Source organism: Macrobrachium nipponense, chromosome 5 (genome assembly GCF_015104395.2).
Source record: "Macrobrachium nipponense isolate FS-2020 chromosome 5, ASM1510439v2, whole genome shotgun sequence".
NCBI classification, from domain to species: domain Eukaryota; kingdom Metazoa; phylum Arthropoda; class Malacostraca; order Decapoda; family Palaemonidae; genus Macrobrachium; species Macrobrachium nipponense.
In genome coordinates this window covers 19,319,235-19,342,798 of record NC_061107.1, presented here as the reverse complement: position 1 = coordinate 19,342,798, position 23,564 = coordinate 19,319,235, and the positions used below count along the sequence as shown (strand labels likewise).

Sequence of the window (23,564 nt, the reverse complement as noted above, 5' to 3'; positions counted from 1 at the left end):
AAATGGTTTTGGAAAGAAATGGTTTAGCCTTTAATCAAAGAGGAAATGAACGTTAAAAACACCTTTTGTCCTTCATCCTGCAAAACGTCATCAAAGAACATTCGCGAATAAATGGAACCTAAGTCGAAAATTTCTCGATAAAACTCCCTGACTTTGGTAGCGACAGACAGAAGCTAATGGACGACCTCGCTTGTTCAGCAATAAAATAATTACGTAAACATCCACAAGCGAGTCTCAAGATTTAAAAAAAAGAAAGAAAATAAACTAGGAACACATTCAATTTCATCCCTCTCTTTTTAAACACTATTGATAAAATAGCCACTACAGCTATTACTTCAACAACTACATTACTGCCAGTGAGACAATGTGTAACCACGTCCAGAATTTAAAAAAAATGCATATCGATTCGATATGATGATTACTAGAGCCATTAAGCCATTCGTGGACTAGACTCAGTTTCTTGCTTGATGTTTGTGATAGAATCTCCACTGAGGAAGGGAGCATATTTATCCCAATTTATGAAAATACCAATGCACAGCTGGCAACCAAATACAAAAAACAGAGGGAGGGAGAGGGAGTGTAGCTTATGTGTAGGTCTCCTGGGCACATTTACTGCCTTGATCATTCAAACCATGAGCAAGCTTTTCCGTATCCTTAACCCAGAAATCGAACTCCTCAAGGATTCTTTCTGCTCTCTGTTGAACAGGACTCTTTCAAGGACCTGTTTTTCACTACCAGTGCAATCGGCGTAAAGGCCCCCCGCCGCCATAAACACACAAATAAAAGGTGTTCGTGACTGTGACTCCTAAGACGAATTGATTTGATCGACGCTGAGGGCATCCAGAAAACACTGCCCGTAACAGGAGCAGTAAAAGTGGTTGGGCTGAACGGGGAAGAACTCGCTATTTGATAGCCGTTTGTACTGTTACACATTTTTTTTTAAGCTGATATGTAAGATGGGTGAAATAAGAGTGAGAGCAGTTAGCTAGCTAACCATGGTAGGGAGAAGTTTAGAAAGTTAAGTATTAAAAATAAATAATGTAAAGTGTGGTTTATCCACAATTCTATTTGGGTAACGGTACAATTTTCTTACTATGGCCTTAATATTAACATATTTTTACAGGCTGCGAATAGTTCAAGAACGTGTTTGCAAATAATGGTAAAAAAAAGTACGAAGATGGTGTCAATAAATAAATATTAATGGATGTTAAAACTTCAAATAAATCCATAACGATAAAATGTGAAAAACACAGAGAGAGAGAGAGAGAGAGAGAGAGAGAGAGAGAGAGAGAGAGAGAGAGAGAGAGAGTACAACCGTTCGGATGCTTTCTGAGGTACTGGATGAAGGCTCACGATCATTCCGAACATATTTTTATGAAGGGTTATGAAATATGAGGCTCTCATGACGACATATTTGAACCCTGTCCTAACCACCTATGGTTTCATACTTCTAAAGATCGATCCGCTGTTTTATAAAGAACTCATCACCGTATCTGTTTATCATCCTTTACTTTTTTCTTTCTTCCTTTAAATTAAAAACAAAAAGAGTAAACACAAAGTTTAAAAAGCAAAGAGACGTTCTGTGTGGCTATCGGTAACTTGGCAAAGGAGTATCATATTTTAGGCTGCGTGGCCCGGCAAATGATGTGGTGATATCCTGTCTATTTATCTATTCATTTATCTATTACCATTTCGACAGTCAACTCGTTGTAACTTCATTTCGTGTGTATCTTATACCACTATTATCTAGAATTATTCCAAGGACTAATAATTCATCTGACTTTTAAGACTCTCCATTTTTCTAGCAATCATCAACCATAAAAACCAACACTTTATGAAACCGAAAAAAAGAAAAGAATCATCATTACAAATGTGTCATATAATTCTTAAACAGAAGTACAAATAACGGCATAAAAATCATGTTTATCACAAGAATGCTTATTAGAGTCATTTACAAGGATATCCTCTTTAGTTGTAGTATATACAAACTGGAATACAGGGTGTCCATAAAGTCCCAGTACCATTACAGGCCATAAATACTTGTAATGGTACTTGACTTTATGGACACCCTGTGCTATACAACAAAACCCCTATCTCTCGAGCGTTGCGTATTGTCTTTCCCCAGTAAAAAGAACATTCACCCTTATGTCTTAAGACGAGGTAAACAAGTAATTTATCAAAAATCAGGTCATTCACAGCGATATGAAATCAGGTTAAGAGCGGTTCTATTGGGATTTGAGAATGGGCACATCTGGATGGCTCCAAGGGTATGTGATTGTGTGGGATTAAAGCAAATTTGACTAACTCGAATTGGTCAATGTCTAGGTTTGACAACTCGAATTCTTTTATTAATGTTTGACCTGCCAAGAACTGTTTGGTGTTGTAAAAAACTAAAGGAAAACACATATTAAACATAAAGTAATTTTTATTAACCACAGAATATTGACTACAAAATTTAAAATAAATATGTATACGTAGGATGAATGAATAATGTTATGACATCTGAGTACCTGAAAAGAAGAAAAATAAATACAATACTTTTGTCTTAATATCATTCTGCTTTCATAATACAAATAGTTTAGCATCAACATTAATATAATAAGTTTGGATTCACACAGTGAAATTAAATTAAATCTAAATGTTAACGTTGGCCATTTTTGACTGTCCAACTCAGTCAGGAACATTGGTGGCGGGGTTACCCACCACCTTTGAGCCATCCCTGCATCTGTAAAATGTTATATACTTGTAAATATAACATTCTGGTTACGTCCTGGTGGTAACCCAGAACCGATTTAGCTTTTCGGAAGGTGTCAGGTCACCATCAGATTCTGGTCAGGGAAATGTTGGTGTCCTTCGTGAATCTCAGTAAGATTCGTTCTCAAATCTCTTTTAAGTATCTCTGCCAATGAAAACGAGTTCAGTAAGCTTAGTGTAATGTGTTCACCATCATGATAACTCACCTCGCCATCACCACGAATCAAGAAAGAATTCATACAATAATCGCAATGAAAATAAAGAGCCTTTGCTTCAGCACAACATCGTATCTCCATACAACTAGGTTTACTGTATAATTCAATTTCAGCCTAGCCTTACTACACTCTGTTATATATCCAGCTTGATCAGTTTTGCATAGTTTCTAGTAAGACACCTAGTTACTCAAATTACTGAGTTAAAAAAATGCCAAAAATCACTTAATTCAATGACCTCAACCTCAGGTGCCACACCGCCCGCCCCCCCCCCACCCCCGGGCCGCATATTCCCGAACTGTAACCGAGTACTGGAACCTTCTTGAAAAATACAGGATGCCATATATCAAAAACTAACCATAGAATCTTCATGAAAGTAATCTCATGACGTTTCTCACTCGCAAATTACCTAATTAAATACTTCTGGTAACTAACCTAACTTAACCTAGGGGCATAGCAAATAAAAAAAAAAAGACAGGGCTGGTGCAATACTAGTATTTTTTTTACATCTCTGGAATTTGCTTCTCGCCCCCGCCCCCTACCATCAGGCTTTATGACTTCAGCCCCCTCACCCGACCGAGCTACATTGGCGCGGCTTTGAGAGGAGGAACAAGAGCCTCTTGATAAGGCTCGTATTTGCAATGGAACGGATCATCAAAATCAGGACAAAGACCAAGCCCTCGAGCCTACGAGGTCATTCAGAGCTGGAAGGGAAATAGAGAGAAAGAAGGCTTTAAAAGTGTAACGGGAGGAAAACCTCATACTTGCGCTATGAAACAATTGTTTGGAGAGGATGGAAATTAAGCTGAAGGAGAATATGAACGGAGGTACTGTTAAAGGAATGAAATGGGTTGAAGTTAGGGGCCGGAAGAACGCGAGTAATGCTCACAGTGCACCGCATGAGGTGCACTGACGGAGCTAAGCCCCTACAGGGTAAGGCTTTTTTTTTTTTTTTGACGCGGAAGATAGGAATGCCTTTGATAGTGCGAATGCCATTCACTGAACAATAAAAACAAAATGAACTGGACTAGAATGTGACAGCGAGGTAAAATGTGATGGAGCAAAGATGCATCATAAAAGATTAACTACCATTAATTAAGCTTGGAATTCCGGACAGTAACAACACGAAATTCCGTTCGAAGCAAAACATAACCGACAGACATGGCTGTTGCCGAGCCCCTATAGTGACGATGTTGTGTCTCGGTGGTGTTTTTTTTTTTTTTTCTTTTCTTTTTTTTTTAAACTTCCATCCTTCTCTCGCTGAAGTTGTTTGTTTTGATTGTGGATAAAGCCTCCATTATCCTTGTTGTGTCTGGGAGTGTTTGCTCTTTTAACTTCCTCTAGTTATTAGGGTTCTTTTGCTGGACTAAATCTAAGCTTCATTTTTATCGTTGTTGTTGCAGACTTTAGGGGTGCTCAGTCCCCGGAACAGGGCCCCCCCCCTCCCCCATGTTGTCGGGGGTCAGCTTTGCTTGCTCGTTGCATTTGAAATTAAGGAAAATCAAGATCTTTGTGCTTAGCTCTCCACAGCAACCTGCTCAAAGTTCATGAAAGGAATCTGAGGTAAAGGGATGGTTGCCGGGGTGGGGGGGAGTGAGGGCTTAAGCAGCGGGGAGGAGCGAGAAGGGTTAAATTGGCCGTTTAAGGATTAGGCGTGGGTGGGACGAGGTCAAAGACGCCTTGATTGGAGGGAGGGAGGCAGCGTCAAAAATAATCATCTTCGCCAATCAGGTTCATCGCCAGTTTTACAGGATAATGGCCACATGACCAGTCGAGTTAATTTCATGCTCCTTCGGCAACTGCTCTTGGCTGCCCTTTCCTGTACATAAAGGTCTCTGGTAACTGCTTCGTTTCCCTTTGCTGTAAAACAGCTCTCTCTCTCTCTCTCTCTCTCTCTCTCTCTCTTCTCTCATATATATATATATATATATATATATATATATATATATATATATATATATATATATATATAATATATATATATATATATATGTATATGTATATATATATATATATATATATATATATATATATATAATGTTTTTTACCACTTGATAAGGGTGGGAGTTAGTCCACCGAAATATAGTCCTCAGCGTTAAACCACAGTGTTTTAATTGGGCCCTTTATACTTGAGACGTATCCTGTTTTTTAACAGAGGAATCTATTTACACACACACACATATACATATATATATATATATATATATATATATATATATATATATATATTTATAAGCACCCCCTCAAATCAATGTGCTTGTACATACATACATTCATATATGAATGATTATGGGTTAAGCACATACAGGCAATAACATGATGCATAGAGACGTCAGCGCGTTCTCGCATATAATAATTTGAGAAAGCCAGAGAAAAAGAAAATGCAGTTTTGCCATATCATTAACTTTTTCTTCTTCTTCTTCTTTGCCTTCAGCTTTTCCCATTTCTATAATGGGGTCGCTGTTTCTAGTCAGCTTTCTCCATCTTCCTCTGTCCTGTACATCTTGTTCTCTTAGACCCTTTTCCTTCATGTCATTCCATAATTTATCTTTCCACCTTAACTTCGACATTCATTATATCCAGTCTTTACTGAGAGGAGAAACTTGTTTTCATGCAACTTGCGTTCTTTTTTTTAATTAATAAATAAATAAAAACAATAGGTCAGTAGATGGAAAGAGACAGTTGCTAAGCCGTATTGTTCCAAGAGAGTTGATGAGTTCCACAGTTTGTTTGCATTTAGTATTTTTGGAAAAACATTAAGAATAAAAAAAATTATTTTATTATAAAGTTTGCAGAAATGAATGACTGGCATTGCCATTTCCAGAGAGAAATAGAACAAAGATTACGGACCAATTTATGACAATAAGGCCAAAAACAATGGAACACTAATCCCTACATTTCACAGTAAAACAACAGTCCATAATAACATCTTACGATAAAGAGCTTTCTTCATATATGAGTCCAAGCAAACATGAAAAGCTTGAAGAAAACAAAATTCACTAAAATAATTGTGTACATTTCAATCTATAAGAGGGTTCTGTCAATGATAAAATGAGAAAAACCATAACTCAGTAAATAAAACATGGATTTGACCACCTCCAATGAGCTTATCTGTCATTTGTGTGGGTATTCCCACAGGCTTCCGTCTATCCTGTTTCCAGGCAATGTATATGTAGATCTCATTTTGAAAAATATAAAGTGAACGATACTCCCTAGGTACTTTTATGCTGCAAATCGACACATCAACATAAACTTTTCTACTCAAACTCGTAGTGTAATTTTTCCATCTCTCTCTGTGCAAACGTGCTGCTTATTAGGCTTTTGTGTACCCTCCACAATTTAGCTTTTAGGAAAGGAAAGACGAGATGACCGAGTAAGGTTACTGAATAAGAATGAAGTAGAAATTATGTAATGATAATTCATTTAAGATTTTTCCCTCGATCACTTACTCTCTCAAGTGGCTCTCGTACACCGTATACCTACCTCTCCACATTCCTCCTGTTAAATACCACATCTCTCCAGCTATTCTCAGGATCCTCCATTCATAGTTTTCTTATAGCAGAGTCCGCCTAGCTTTGCAGCTAAGCCCCGCCCAGTGCACGCTTGTGATTGGATAGCTCTCGAAGGGGGAATGACGTCACACTAGTTAACAGTCCAAAAGATTACCAGTACAGATTTGACTCCGTTCGATTATGTTGAGTTTAGTGGATGAATCATGACACCACATTGCCCTGTTGAGTGATGCATCTCTCCAGTTATTCTCAGGATCGACCATTCCCAGTTCTATTAGACCTCTAAACACGTTATATTTCCATCTCATCATCGGTGGTGTCCACCCCCGGTTTCTCTACATTACATATTTATACCCGATGAGCCCATACCATCTCTAATCTAAAATCCTAATCATTGCAGAGTGCGGAGGCTACGAGAGCGAAGGCAAAGGCAAGAGAAAGCAGCACTGCACCTACTGCAAGAACCACGGCAAGAAAAGCCGCAAAACCAACCACAAATGCGACCACGAGCACTGCGTCTGCCTCCTCTGCAAGCTGACCAGACTCTCGAGGCTGATCATGAGGCACCAGCAGAGGCTCTGGAGGCACCTCAAGGACTCGAAGAGGAGGCAGAACGCCGCCGCTGCAGACGCAACGGGAGCAGGAGCAGGAGGTGGAGCGGGCGAGCCTGCAGGTGGAGAACATACTACAGATTCCAGCGGGGCGGCAAACGGAACCAGTAGCACGAAACTGCAGGTTTGTTTGAACCTAGATCTATGTTTTCATTAGGGCAGGTGCTGATTCTGGCATCAATACTTACATACACTGTTTCCAAAATTCCTAGCGTATTCTGTCCTATGGGATTCAGCCTGGAACTATAGTAGATTCACATCAATCGTGCATCTGATGTCTAGGCCAGTCCCTTACGACGCTCCTGATTGGCTGTTAATAAGCCAATCACAGGGCTGGAAACTCTCAGTCTCTCTCGAGAGTTCACATAGGCAGGATGTATCCCTCAGGAGAGGTGGAGCATAAATCCTGCCTATGTGAACTCTCGAGAGAGACTGAGAGTTTCCAACCCTGGGATTAGCTTATCAACAGCCAATCAGGAGCATCGTGAGGGACTGACCTAGACATATCACATGCACGGTTGATGTGAATCTACTATAGCTTTTCTCATATATGGCAACGAAGATGACCACACTTAAGCTCATTATACATGTGTCCCCCTCCTAGGCATTTTCGCCATCTCCCATTTGTCAAGTTTGACGGTTCCCATTCATTAACCTCAAACGACTTCCGTGCAGAAATGCGACATGTGTCGGAACCACGGCGAGATCATGAGCAAGAGGGCGCACAAGAACGCCTGCCCTTACCAAGACTGCCTCTGCGAACTCTGCAGTCTTACCAGAAAGCGACGCTACATCATGAGGCTCCAACAGAGAGTCAGAAGGTTAGTTATTTAGTTAGTTAGTTACGCCATTCGTCTCATCCGGAAGGTTCTATTTTTGGCAATTTTTTTTTTTTTTTTTTTTTTTTTTAGCATTCAGTTGTCTGGTGTCACAACGACAACATAAGGCCACCGATCATGGAAGTTACTTCATTCATGAAACCTCAGAGGGAGTTTTAATACTATGATCAAATTTGCCCTTGTTTAATGATTTCGTATGGCAAGATAACGTGATCTGCAATATATATATATATATATCTATATATATATTAATATATATATATATGTCTCTATGTATATATTACTATATATATATCTTTATTATTAATTTATTTATTTTAAAGTTGCAGATCACTTATCTTGCCATACCAAATCATTTGGTGTGGACACATTTTATCATACTATTAAAACTCACTCTGAGGTTGCATGAAAGAATTAATATCCACGTCGTGGCCTTTTTTTATTATCTATATATAACCTATATTTATATATATATAATATAAAATATATTATATATGTTAGATATATTCAAAAACATATATAATTATTATGTATATCTATATCTACATAGACATACATATATTTATATGTATAAGTGTTGTATCTGACACTAAGCTGAGATATACTTTTCCCGGACAACGAGTATCCTCTGATACAGGTACTCGGAAACGTAATCCCTTCGCAGGTTCCCCCCTCCCCCCAGAAAAAAAATTAATTGCATCACAGTCTATGAGGCAGCGCCCTATGCCTATGAAAATCAGTTCTCGTCATATTACTATACCCTCATATGAGAGCCCCTTAGTAATATGAAACCACTACATTCTCTTATTAATATTAAAATGTTCATCACAGTTTCTCTTGCTCTAGAATCAAATAGAAGTAAATGCAATCTTAGCCACACTATGTAAAGTTTCGCATGCTTCACTTACCTTCAGTTTGCTTTACAAGATTAGTCTGAACTTCCTTGCAGAACATGAACAATGTAATAATGAACGTTGGGGGAAGCACCACAAATAACGTCCCATAAACAGATAGCTTTTGCTATCAATTTTAAGATGCAGTTGGGTAAAGAACCTGATACAATATTTCAAAGCAATTTCAGTCAACTGAGGTCGTACAGTAATGCACTTCTGTGGCTTGTTCTCTAAAAACGTACTATTGTATCATTTCAAATATTGCATCTTAGATGCTGAATACATATTTCCAGTCGCATTAAACTATTTTGCCAGGTATTTCTAATATTTACCCGCCACTCCCAAGTGTTCTGTACCGTCTAATATTATTTTCAGTCTTATGAATATATCTATATATATTTTTGGTGTGGTAATGACAGGTGCTTGATAAACATCACGTACCAATTGCACGTAGGATTCAAAATGAGATGTTCCACGCATAGAGATAGATTAATATAGACTGCATTTCATGAGTAATATCACACCAACAATGACTGAGAAGTTTTTTTTCCGGAACATTAAATATTCATAGTAAATCTTATTCAAATGTCTGTCGACCTATTGCAGTAAAAACGAAATTGTCTCTGTATTGCGCAGGTCTCAAGTGACGAGCAAACAGCACAACGAAGTGTGGGAATACGTGACCAAAGCCACAGCCGAGCTAGAATCCCTGGGGCTTCAGGACATCCAGCAGACGACGGACGACCCAAATGCGTCTTCCTCGTCGTCAGACGCGTCCTCTTCGCCCTCCCCCGATTCTTCTTCATCCTCCACCTCGGGGGGGTCCCTGTCCCTCAAACCGGAGGTCGCCCCACCCAATCCAGTCACTCCTGCAGCGCCAGCTGAGATCAGGAGTAAGGATACAGCATCTTCTCCAGTTCCCATGGATATGCCCCCTCTGGTAAGTAGGAGGCACAGATGAGTTGCTTCTGGAAAACTCTGCTGCAGGGTAAATAATTTGACAGACCCTTACCCAGGGTTTTTTTTTTTTTTTTTTTTTTTTTGGTGGTGGAGGGGTGAAGAGGGGCTCTTTGTTCCCAAAATTGGACCTTTTCTTCTATAAATGTAATTGCATATATAGGTATATATCTTATTTCTATTATTACTTAAGAATGATGTTAATGTTTAATAACAAAACTTATAAAGAAAGGCTTGCCAAAATAAAAATAGAATTAATAGCAAAATTAAAAAAAAAATGGCTTGCTAAACAGACAGAAGATTGTTATTTATTACTTTGTAAGTAGAGTGCCATGAAAAAGGATAGTTACAGAAAATATGACCTTCCAGAATAAATTTTTTGGGGAGGTGGGCGGGATTCGTTCGAACCCCTCCCCAACCCTCCAACCCCCACCACGACAACCCCCAGGTACGGGCCTGTTTGGGAACACATGAAAGAACTCTGTGCTAAATTTTGGGATTTTTTCTAGATAGTGACCCCCAACAAAGTTCGAGGGTCATTATCTAGGTATCTATACTCTGTTTTTTTTTTCATCTGTCCATCCGCCTGTGGTGTTTTTGTATGGTAACACTGCGTCCGGGCTTTAGATAGTTACGCTATGTGTAAGTTTTAAGGTAATAAAAGGATATCTGGGTGTACATTTGCAACTGAAAAGTTTTAATAATTTACTGTATGCGAATTACATGGTTAATATTCGAAATAGGATATTATTATAATCGTTGAATGTAAGCTGAATGTAACTGTCTAAAGCCCGGGACGCAGTGTTACCATACAAAAACACCACAGGCGGATGGACAGATGGAAAAAAACAGAGTATAGGACTAGGGTTTCTTGGGAGTCATTATCTTATGTTTTTACGGTCATCCCCAACGGACTTGTACTACTTAACACGACTCAAAGGTGGATACATACCGGGTTAAAACCCTCGGGGGTCAATCTCTAGGAAAGATCAGAATTTTGGTGCAGATTCCAAACTGCTACGCCAACCAGAAAAAAAAAATTGAATACTGAACCTTCCAAAGTATTTGTCATCGAACAGGAGATGCTTCCAGATCTTGGTACACGAGATAACATAGAAGACTTAGTTACGCTCTTCATCAGCATCCGAAACCTGGTGGCGACCATGATTAAATTCTGTGTTCGTCCACGCAACGTTGTCGAAATGATTTTCAATTTGGATGAAATTCAAATACCTTGTAAGGATTTGTATTCGCCAACATTCAATACATTCTTCTTGTATACGTTACCAAACACTGACACGAAATCTTTTCAACATCCTTTAATAACTAAACTATTATAAAAAAAAAAAAGAAGGCTAAAGAACTTGATTGGTAAAGATAACTGAATTAGCATATAGGTCGTATGGATAGCATAACAGTATGACCCTTGAGGGCACCCTAATATTGCCTCTGAACTATATATATGTATATACTGAAAAATACGCTGACTGCCAACACAGTTAAAAAGTAAAATTTACGCAAATTCTTGGGAAACTGGAACTTTAAGTACTAGAGCTCCCTCGTCATCTAACAAGGGCAACTGAAGTTATAGTTTTCTTCGAGTAAAACAGAACTAAACAAAACCAAATAAAAAATGTGCCGAAGTTTCTTCTGCGAAGTCGAGTTTTCTGTACAACGTATGATGCTGTATAAAACCATCAACTATGACCGGCAGCTCTCTAGTCCCTCACCAGATGCGGTAGAGTGAGGGTGCGTCCTATGGCTCCCGAAAGCGCTGCCAGATGCACGATCCATGGCTAACTTTAATCTTAAATAAATTAAAAACTGCCGGCGGCTAGAAAGTTGCAATTTGGTTTGTTTGATGTTTGGAGAGTGGATCATCAAAATACCAATTTGCAGTCCTCAAGCCTCAGTAGTTTTTTTTTTTTTTACAGAAGACTAGAAATCACGAATCTCTTAGGATATCTAAAATAACCTTTTCATTTCCAGCCACCTATGCAACATATACGTATGTGAGGAAATACCACATGAAATGTAAAATATGCTTTAAATTTTAATAAAAAAAACACCCTGATTTCTATTAACAACTGCAACGAATTCAAAAGCAACGTCCTTATATGCAGACTTCCTTGTAAGAAAAATTAATTGGGAGCCTCTGAGAATTCCCCTCTGGAAACGATGATGTTGCTCATATTAATTCTATAAATAATCCACAAGAGAAAGACTGATTGGTTGAATAGGATACCGTTACAACATCAATGCTCATCCATGCTGCAGCGAACGTGGAAGGGAAATAGAGAAAGACATTCCTGCAAGGAATGTAAAGTGACGCCATTGCTTTCATGTCAAACGAATCTATTCGAGATAAATCTTGATAAACTCCACAGTATAATTTATAGAAACTACATCACATCGATTAGCATCTCCTTACTTTTGTACATCACTGCATTCTACAGTCAATCTTGTTTACAATTCAAGGATACCCCTCACCTTGGTATAGCAATGTAAGGTTGATTATTAGTTTAAAGTAAATCAAAATTGTTTTTAATCATGATTTCTGTAACCATAAAATGTACTGAATCTGCCACCTGGAATTCATAAGCAATTATCTTTCGTGGCTTTATCTGCAGCGAATATTATTCGTCTTCAGTGTGGAGACACTGAATTAACAAAATAATCATGTTGTTTTTCCTCTTGCAGGAACCACTTCCAGAGTGTTCGCCAACAAGGTACAGTCCAAGACCGCCAGCGCCTCCCCTCACCAACGTACCTCCACCTGCTGCAACTTCTCGAACCAAAACAAGCTGCTACCCTTCACCTCCTCCTCCGAATCCTTTGCCTCCAAATAGGGTTGTAACAAACGTCCCACAAATGGAAATAGAACCAGCCTGGTTGAACCTCAAAAGAGAAAGGGAAGAGTTTTTGAAACAGAACTCCAGAGTTCAAACAAGAGAAGAGAATTTATTCGGCCACTTGGACTTCATGAAAGATCATCATCATCATCATCACCACCGGACCATGACAGGAAGGTTGGAGCCACCAGTTCCACCAGAGGCCAGCAGGAGTTTTCATAGCACCGCCATTCCAATGAATTTCGGTACCTCTCCCATTCCACCGTACAAGAGTTTAGTGCCCATGATAGACACGAGCCACCATCCACCACCTCCACTGCAGAAAAGCAGAGCAGACTGCAATTTACACTTTCAGTACAGGTCCATGCTTTGGGGCAACTTACCAGCTGAGCCCAGTGTTGGCTTCGTCCCAGAAGAATTCCAGCAACATTGCTATCGCAGCTTCCTCGCAAGCAACACAGACCTGCGGATCCAGCCTCCGCCGGGACTCATTCAAATCCCACAGCCTCAACACCCTCTGCGGCCTCGTCCCCTCCCGCCAGTTAGGCCTCACACCCTCCCCGTCAGCGTGGAGTGTGATCACGTGAACCTACATTACCTGGCCTATTTCTTACAGAATCAAAGCCGAGACACCTTGTCTACGTTGTCCACATCGAGGTCCTTCGGACTTCCAAGAGAGGCTCTGTTTCTGCATCACCCGGTGCCCTAATCTATGACCTATAAACAAATCCTATTGAGAACTTCAGTATCGTCATTATTATCGTTCGAGTGATATCCTATCGTGAGGACTGTTGTGAAAAGTTGATCTTTTATTGTAACAATAAAAAAAAGTAATTAAGCCACACATTTGTATATAGCAGTGACCGTTGGTATAACTTTCCAAAGTGATCGATAGATTTTTGTTTTTAAATATTCTCAGTTTCTATAATAAATGTTTTCATGAGAAAGTTTGACATTTTCTACATTAACGTGATTTGTACCATCCATATCTCCAATTTATGATGATATGAAAATATTAATTATACAATTTTTTTTTTTTTTTGCTAAAGAGATAATAGTCTTGTAAACTGATTACAAATGACCTCGTTCAGAGCCCCTTTTTATTTTCTATTATATTAAGGGGTCACTACTGGTTATGCAGTAGCTAATTCGACAAAAAAAAAAAAAGGAAGCCGTAAAGAATAAGCCCAGAACTGCTCTTGTAGTACAAAGAGTGAAATATAATTGAGCTGAAGGACTTTTCTGCTGGATAATGACAGACATGCCCCTAAACAAGGCAGATGGCACACCAGAATAACTTAAAAATGTGCAGAAGCGCCTCAGTGGCGTGGTTGGTTTGGTGTTTGCTTCTCACCTCGGTGGTCGCGGGTTCGATTCTCGGCCATTCTATTGAGGAGTACGAGATGTGAATTTCTGGTGATAGAAGTTCACTCTCGACGTGGTTCGGAAGTCACGTACAGCCGTTGGTCCCGTTGCTAAATAACCACTGGTTCCATCCAACGTAAAAACACCATACAAACAAGCAAAAAATTTGCAGACTTTTTATAAACCGTACCTTCTAAGACTTGGGCCTTTATTTCACGCCCCCTTGCATCTATGAGTAAAATCCACCCCCCCCCCCCCCCCCCCCCCAGATTTAAAGGCAAAAAAAAAAACGAGAAAGGGAAGGGGTTTCGAGGGATAGGAAGAGAGGTCACTAATTACAGAACATGGTCAGCCCAACGAGCCTAGCTAGAGTAGTAGACTCAAAGAAAGTAACGTTATAAGACGATACTTTTGCATTTTTTCATAAAATTCTGAATATTTGTTCCTCACTCTTGTTAAGAGATTAACGAATATAATTAGACTTTTTTTTTCCTATGGCTCGCGCCCCCCCTGGAAATTGCTGACGCCCCCCCCGCCCCCCCGAGGTTAAAAACCACAGCTTTAAAGCTTCCTGTAGAGACAGGAAGCTTTAAAGCTCAGAATCACTGTTTGATTGTCCGTTACCTCACCTTTCATATCTTGGCAAGTCGTTCAGAACCGACAAAAGAGCATCAGCACTGATGACTAAGCGCCTCAATGGCGAGGTTGGTATGGCGTTGGCGTCCCATCTCGGTGGTCGCGCGAGTTCGATTCTCGGCCATTCCATTGAGGAGTGAGAGATGTGTATTTCTGGTGATAGAGATTCACTCTCGACGTGGTTCGGAAGTCACGTAAAGTCGTTGGTCCCGTTGCTGAATAACTTCTGGTTCCGTGCAACATAAAAACACCATACGAACAAAAACACTGATGACTCAACTCGCCGAAATAAAAATTCGCCCACAACAGAAAACGGTCTCGCAAACCAACAGGTTTTCTGGAAAAAAAAAAAATCACGATCTAAAACTTTCCAGACGAAACAAAAACCTCCCCTGAATCAACGACTTTTTTCATAAAAACTTCAACAAAAATGATACATCTTAGAACTAGCAGAGAACTTTCCTAGAATAACAAAATAAATTCCTCCCAACTAACACATTTCAAAAACCATCCAAAATTAACATTATTGAGGCAAAAAACTCTACAGAACCGACATACTTTCTTAGCAGAAGAGTTTTCAGACAAAATACTCATACATTCAGACATCTTGAAAGCCAAAGCATCCAACTTCAGATATTTTGTAAAGGCAAAGCAACTACAAACTAACAGATTGCATGGAGGTAAAAGCATCACATGAAAACTGTAAATGTGAATAACGCACAAACTATCAGAATAACTTTACAAGAAGAACATCACAAACTAGTATACTTTCTAACCCAAAATTAGTACAAACCAACACATCTTCTGACTTTAAAAACGTGACAAGCAAATTGTCCCAAAGCAGAGTATTATGAAGAATCAGACTTTGTCAAGCCAAGTTTCCTAAATTCACAGATTTTATCAAATTAAAGTGCGACACAAAAACAAACTTCCTAAATGTAAAAGTGTCAATACAAAATTCCTGAAAAAAATACCCGAATGGAATATAAAATTTAGGCCAAAGGCCAAGCACTGGGACTTATGAGGTCATTCAGCGCTGAAACGGAAATAGACAGTATGAAAGGTTTGAAAGGTGTAACAGGAAGAAAACCTCGAAGTTGCACAATGAATCAATTATTAGTAAAGGGTGGAAAGTAAGATGGAAGAAAGAGAATATGAACGGATTTACAGTAAAAGGAATGAAAGGGTTGCAGCTAGGGGCCGAAGGCACGCTGCAAAGAACTTAAGTAATGCCTACAGTGCACCGCATGAGGTGCACTGACGGCACTACCCCACTACGGGGCAGCAGACTTCTTGAAATCTTAAAGCGTAACAAACGAGCCGATATCCTTAAATGCGAACGTATCAGAACACCAGAATATCTCCAATAGTTCCTAAACGTAAACAAAGAGTTCCTGAATCCCAGTTGATCTCAAACCAATTTTCTTCTGAGTCTTGGACTTCTTTTAGACACCAGGAAGCATTTCCTGTGATGTATACTTTAAACCATGTACTCAGGTGATAGTAATGATGATGAATACTACTGATTCGATTATATTACCGTGTAGTGCTAACCATACAATCCTAACGAGAGAGAGAGAGAGGAAATTATGTGATATAGTTGAATCAGCGTATGCACGCGAGGGTACATATTGTCTGAAGTGGCCGTCATACGCACAAGCAGATCAACAAGAAATTACTAGGGTGAACCATCTTTTTAGGCCAGCCACCCACTTATGAATACATGACAATACAGAATTTATAGTTCACGATAAATCCAGCAATGAAAATAATGATTTCAAACGACCTCTCACACCCGCTACAAAATAGTTTGACATGAAACTATCCAGTTTATGAGAGTATGTATCAGTCAAAGTTTGAAGATCTGAATGGTGTAAGAATGGAAGGAGAAAAATGAACAATAGAATGCTTGTGTAAGTGACTTGAGGATGTAAGGAAGGCAATTGAAAGGTAAAAGAGATGCTACTGTAGTGGACATGAGTGGCTCTTTAGTTATATATAAAGGTGACCAAGGTTCCAAGGTAACCAGGGAAACGTGTGATTATGTTTACGGTTGATTCTTTTTCCTAGGGCCCCACTCTGCCGAAGGCGCTCTGCGAGACCAGCAAACTCGACTCGTCATATACATAAAAATGCGGAGACATCTGAGATTTTGTCTACGGCGTACACCATATCATTAATTGCCAAATCCTCTGCCACAATACTCGGAAAAAAGTCCAATTTTTTAACGTCTTAATATTTTCAGTCCTCCTGACATAATGTGGGAGCTTATTGTAGAGTCTTGGAGTGGCAAATGTCAAGGCTCTTAAGCCGACATTAGAATTGCACCTTGCTCAAGTAACTTGAGGACATCTATACATATTCTTGCACGGATTCCATGATTCCACTCCACATTTTGGTTGCATTATACGAAGAAAATCTTTCAAATATTTTAGACACCATCTTGATAGCTTGGTGGGTCATTCAGATTTTAGTCTAGTTTTGGCAGATAACCAGTGCAACTCATACCATACAGGTGTACGGGAATCCTTTATTAATCTTGTCGCAACAACCTTTATTAATCTTGTTCTGTTTAATATAATTCGCAGCGTCCTTACTTTGCATCTTAAGGCCCTCATACACTAAACGATTGTCTGAACGACTGTCTGTTTCGTTCGCAAAAACAGTGTATGGGCTTGTCTGAATGCAAAAGTGGGCGGAGCTTCGTGTCTGAACGATCTCAGCGGGAACCTGTCACGACCAGGTTGCTGGCTTGCGACTTAGTAAGTGTGTCATACACAGATCGTTCAGTGTATGGGTTTGTCTGCCGATATAACGCTATTGCGCGTGTCTCTTCTAGAGATGATGCCATGTCTTCTCGAGACAAAATCTTTGTTCAGACTGAAATCGGTGCCGAGATCGTTCATATTGTATGAGTAGTGTGTGTGTGTGGGTCGATAACGAGGATCGTTCAGACAGTTGTTCAGACAATCGTTCAGTGTATGGGGCCCTTTAGGCAGCGTATGATAGAGTTGCAGTGGTCTACTCTAATTATGACGTGACGAATCGCATGATTTTTAAAGAATACTCATCAAGATATTTTTTTTTTTACCAAAAGCAATATTCCCTTGCAACAATTTTATTTGCGCGCCAAGGGACATTAAAGCCTAGTAAGACACCTGGGCCATGTACTTTGTCGGTGATCAGCACTACACAACCTTATACGTAGCCGAAAATCACTAAGGTTTCTTAAATCGATTTCCCTTCTTACCTACATAAATTCAGTTTGTTTTCAATTAATTTCAGCTATTTAAATGTCATCCACTCCTTAGCACCGGTAAGAACGTCATTTATTTTCTTAATTTGTATCTTTAACATTGTTGAGGGTAATCTGAGTGCCACTGGCTTCCAAAATTTCGAGCGCTGCCAATGGAAAGATGAACCTTTTATTCAGTAATTGTTGCCCTTGACAGGAGCAATCTTGGCTTTCAAATGACAGCTCGACCAAATCGGGTTACGCCATGTGATCGACTGGGGATGCCGCAATGGTTGGGGAAAAAAATAATTAAAAACTGTAAAAAAAAAAAAAAAAAAAAAAAAAAAAAATGCTTTGTAATACTGGGTCTCTCTCTCAGCCCTATTATCAGAGGTATCGATACTCCAGTAGCCAAAAAAATGTGCTTTAGAAGAGTGAAGTGTAACCTACAAATGCATTTTTTTGTTTTTGCTAAAAAATCTGTCTTTTCTATATGCCCCATTGTGTACCTTGTTAGCTTGTTTCGGTTATGTTAATGTGTCCTTTTCCTCAGATATTTATTAGGCAAATGTTGTAACTACTTGTCACCTACGTTAGTTCCTCGTTGGACGAGTGGTTTGCGTGCTGGGCCCCCACCCGCTCCCCGGTAGTCCTGAGTTCGATTCACTGCTCTGCCAACGTGGATCCTGAGGAATTTATTTCTGGTGATTAGAAATTAATTTCTCGATATAATGTGGTTCTGATCCCACAATAAAGCTGTAGGTCCCGTTGCTAGGTAACCAGTTGATTCCTCGCCACGTAAAAAATATCTAATCCTTCGGGCCAGCCCTAGGAGAGCTGTTATTAACCAGCTCAATAGTCTGGTTAAACTAGGAAATACTTTTTTGTCACCTACGTTTATTGTCATCCATTGTACGCTGGATGCAGCAATATAAGGTTGAAGACGGGTATTTTCCACTTTCAGTTTATACAGGGGTCAACGTTTTGTCAAAGTGACGTTGAATTCAATACGGAAAACTGACAAGCAATGGTTCCCTAATAAGGGAGGCGGGGACCTCTGAAAGGCCTCGAGCTACAGAAGGTTGGGAACTACTGGTCTAGCAGCTGTCGCAACCTCTCGAACTTCATGGACCACTAAATGTATAATTCTAAATTTGCCGGACCACTAATATGACTTTTTAAAAAAGCTAAATGCATTTATTTGATATGGATTTTATGTATACTACATTAGGATAAATTCATATTTATAATGTTTAATTTATTGTAATTAATGATGCTGATAGTTAGTTAATGCTGTTTTTTTCTGCTAAATGCTGGATCCAAATTTTCAGTGCCAAATCACCCTGAAATGCTAAATCTGGTGTTAAAAATGCTAAATTGGCAACATTGGGCTCTTTGTCTTCTGTGCAATTTGTATTAGGGTTGCCTGAAGAGGATTAAGAAAACATAACAACTTGAATAATGTCCCAGTTTTTCTGCGGACCATTAAGATTTATTCATGGACCACCAGTAGACCGTGGACTCTACGGGATCTGCATTCCATATTTAACTTCCAACTTCACAATATACTTTAGCCATAGGGTGAACATGGGCCTAGTCTTATCGTGCTACAATATCGAAAAGAAAATAATCATTCGACGAATTAGAAAGGCATATAATATAATTGATTCAGCTAATTCTGCAAATTTTGTGCAACAGAAATTCTAAAACATAATCTAATGCCTGCTTTAATATTAATAATTGTGCAGAATCAGTAATAGGAAACAGCTGATGATTGATTGATCTAGGTTTACCAAAACCGGAGCCACAACATTTAGGTTATTGACACTGATGGTGTGTAATTTTTCTGCTCTGGTGACTCATCCCATTTTATATATATATATATATATATATATATATATATATATATATATATATATATATATATATATATATATATATATATAGTCTCAGTAATTGGGCAGCTACTTGGAAATCTTAGCTTGATGATAAATAACAGTGCCAAGACCAGGAGAAGCAACATTCTTTTATTATACGAGCTTTCGAGGTTTTAAAACCTCATCTTCAGGCTGAAAAAATGACAAGGATAAGAAATCACTAAAAATTACGTTAAAATGAATTGTCTTATTAAAGCTTCAGTAAAAACATAAAATAAAACTAACATCACATACAAACTAAAAATTAAAAATTACGAAAAAACTAAAACAAAATGCAAAACATACAAAAACAGAAATAAAAATGAAAATAATATGAAAGGTAAACAAACTACACTCAAAACAAAATAAATGGCTAATGACCCACTTTGTGTACCTACTATGAAACTATATGATAGCTAGTTGAATACCGGACGAGTTGTTTTATAATTCCGTTTCATTTTCTTGGCACTGTTATTTATCATCAAGCTATATATATATATATATATATATATATATATATATATAGAAAGAAAAATATATATATATATTATATAAAAACATCGTATCGTGCTTAAAAGTAATCAGTAGAAGGATCCACAGTAATATTTTTGTTTATCAAGACGAAATATATTTGTAGAAATATATACAAGGAGTAGAGCCTTCGTCTATCTTTCTGTGGACTTGATCACCAACTAAATGAGAGACACAACACTGGTGAAGAATAGAAATAAATACAAACAAACAAAATTGATAAACAAGGTTACAATATGCGAACAAGTCATTGGGTCGTATTCCTTTGCGGAATTCTCTGTGATCTTCGAGGGGCGACAAAACTCTGGTCTTCTTCTTGAATGAAATCTTGAGGGTCGTTATCCAAAAAACTGGTTTGTAGATCGGACTCTGGAGCTGACGAAGGGTGGTTATCTGCATTACTAGATTGAAGAAAGCTGTACACATTTCTGAAATTCTTAATTCTGGCTCTTTTACAAATCTATTCACTGAAAAGTAAATTATTCATAATGCCAGTATTCCCCTCAAAGGTGTCATTTAAGTGGTATTCGTAGTGGTCCTATGCGCACTCTTATATATAACTTTGCCTCTCTTGAAGTCAATGGCATGATTAGAATCCCAAGTAGGCTAGTTTAGTTCTATATAGGGAGTGAAAAACTGAAAGAAGGGAGGTTCGAGTATATGATAATAGAACGACAGCAGATACTCTTCACCGAGGTAGAACGAACTCCCTACCCATAAAAAAACATAGATACTCACAGCACGCTCTGTGGGACAGTAATAGATTTAATGCACTTCTTACAAAACTGTGAAGCCTTAAACGAAGAAAGAAACGCAAAAGACTTACAGCAGCCTTCCCAAAAATAAGAGAGCTATAGAAGGAAACTTCCTGTCGAATGAAGAAAAAGTAGAGGAAGAGAAAGAAATACTACACAATGTGTGGAATGAAACAAGAAATTAAAAGAGCCCATTGACGAGGGTGAAGGAACTCACAGCACCTCAATCCTGAACCTGAACAGCGACACAAAATCTAAAGGATTGAAAAAGAAACCCACAAATTCAATTTGTAACTTGTTTACTTCTAAGTATTTACATTAAGTTTTACTCCACACTCGAGTACTTTCAGGCCCTTCTGTGGCCCATTCTCAAGAGATGTTTGGGATGTTAGCCTGGGTCAAGGCCCAGAGAAGACTGCTGGGCCTTGACCCAGGCTAACATCCCAAACATCTCTTGAGAATGGGCCACAGAAGGGCCTGAAAGTACTCGAGTGTGGAGTAAAACTTAATGCAAATACTTAGAAGTAAACAAGTTACAAATTGAATTTGTGGGTTTCTTTTTCAATCGTCAGAAGAAAACTGAAAGAAGTTTTTGTTTGGTTCATCTAAAGGATTGTCAGTTGATAGTCAATATGCATATATGAGGCCTTTAGTTATTTACCTATGCCTGCAATGTTCTTTTAAATTTGACATGCTATTTGCAAGAGAACCTTATTAACAAGGGTTTTGAGTGTAGATAATAATTGAGATAGATTTTAGTGTTGCTTTCGATTTCGTAAAGGAGAGGTAATTGGAGTATACGTGTGTTACTCACTGTCGAACATATCGGCTCCAGAGGTCCTTTATTCATTGGACAATGGAACAGGCTCCCTGGGGATGTCGTGCAATTGGAACCTCTTAAGCTGAAACGAAGATGCAACGCATTACTAGACCAAAACAGTATTCCTTATTATTCTAATAATTTACTTAAAGCTTTTATCTATTTATTCATTAATTAACCTTTATAGTTCTTAGATATCTCATCCCTCCCGTTATTCTTATGCCCTCCATCTGTTCTAATTTCCTGTTTGATATTATTAACTATTATACTGGTCTTAATCCTCGCTCATTTTTAGACCACATCTCGCATAATAAAAATAACTATCCTAAGCTCACAGTCTCATCCATAAAACCATATCCTATTTCCTCCATTTCATTTATAAATTCATACGTTATCGTCTTGAATGTTGTTGCGGACTCTTAACACCCTTGTTTAATCCCATTTGCTACTAAATAAGCTTCAGTGACTTCTCTCCCCAAGTCTATTCTCGTTTTATCTCCTTCAGGTAACTGAGCGGATACTGCTTCGATGACATCTAGGTGTATTTTGTATTACCTCATTACTTTTTCTTAACTGATTCATCATTAATTCCATGAATATTTTGTATGAGATGCTTGATGGGGCTTCAGATCTTTTACAGTGAGTTTCTTTACTGCCTTTAATTTTAGCATATTTGCTTTTGATTGCTTCCATTACATTTTTTCCCACTTACCTTTGCAAACACTTTGTTAGAATATTTCTATTTTTTTCCTCTTTTCTTAAAACTTTATGCAGTCCTGGTTTATGCCACCTGGTCCGACTACCCTCTTCTTCTTCAGTTTTCCAATAAGTTCTTTACTTTTTCTTCGTTTAGTTTGAGCTTCCACGCCGGCATTATTCCGTTTAGGTTTTATTTATATTGGGACTGGTGCGTCTTAGTTCTCTGGAGAATCTATTGTCATATAAGTCCCTCTCCTTATATTTCTGTGCCAAACCTTTCATGTACTTTTCTTTCCTCCTCATTCCATATCTGTGTGTTTTTTCTCTGTTTTCGTGCATTTTATAGCTGTCTTTTCCCCAGAACCTCTCCTTTCTTTACCAGTTTCTTTTGCTAATATATTTTCCATTTCATCATTGATTTAAACTTATTCTCCCCCCTTTTTCTTTCTCGCTAATTTTACTATGCTATGCTATGCTATCCCATAACTCCTTTCCCACTCTCTTCACCTCTTTAGCTAGTAAATGATGACATTTGGTCATTTCTTCTTTGATAATTAATCGTACCTTTCTCTTCTGTTCCAGGTATTGCCTACAGAACATTTTCTTTCCTTCTCTTTCCCGTAAATTGCCGCTTTCCATTTAAAGCCTTCTTCTTCTTCTTTACTCTGCCCTTATCTTTCCGTTCTTTCAAGGTTGTCCTGCCATTCCTTTTTCTTTCCAACCGACCTGTTTGTTTTCTGTATTTTGAAGTCAGCTTCTCATCTGCACTCCTTTTCACGATCCCATCAAACTTCTCTGTTTTGTTTATTTCATTCATTTTACTTTCCAACTTCCGCAAAATTTTCAACGATCCTCCCCTTTGTTTTGTTTATTTATTTATTCATTAATATTTGTTATGAGCAAACTGTTCAGACGGAAGTAGAAAAAATTACGCCAGGTAGTGTTGTTGTCATCATCATACCTGAACAGGCAGGGAT

The 23,564-nt window shown here is 38.5% G+C and overlaps 1 protein-coding gene across 9 annotated transcripts in view; it reads left to right on the top strand.

The window, feature by feature from the left end:
- LOC135215234 (uncharacterized) overlaps window positions 1-13,577 on the top strand; it is a 186,887-nt gene extending 173,310 nt beyond the window's left edge. For all 9 annotated transcript variants that reach the window (XM_064249743.1, XM_064249747.1, XM_064249742.1 and 6 more), the window contains 4 exons: window positions 6,879-7,213; window positions 7,765-7,910; window positions 9,458-9,761; window positions 12,479-13,577. In XM_064249743.1, coding sequence (XP_064105813.1) covers window positions 6,879-7,213; window positions 7,765-7,910; window positions 9,458-9,761; window positions 12,479-13,339 — 1,646 coding nt within the window. In that variant the 3' untranslated portion in view covers window positions 13,340-13,577. The remainder of the gene's footprint in view (window positions 1-6,878; window positions 7,214-7,764; window positions 7,911-9,457; window positions 9,762-12,478) is intronic.
- Window positions 13,578-23,564: the final 9,987 nt, after the last annotated feature.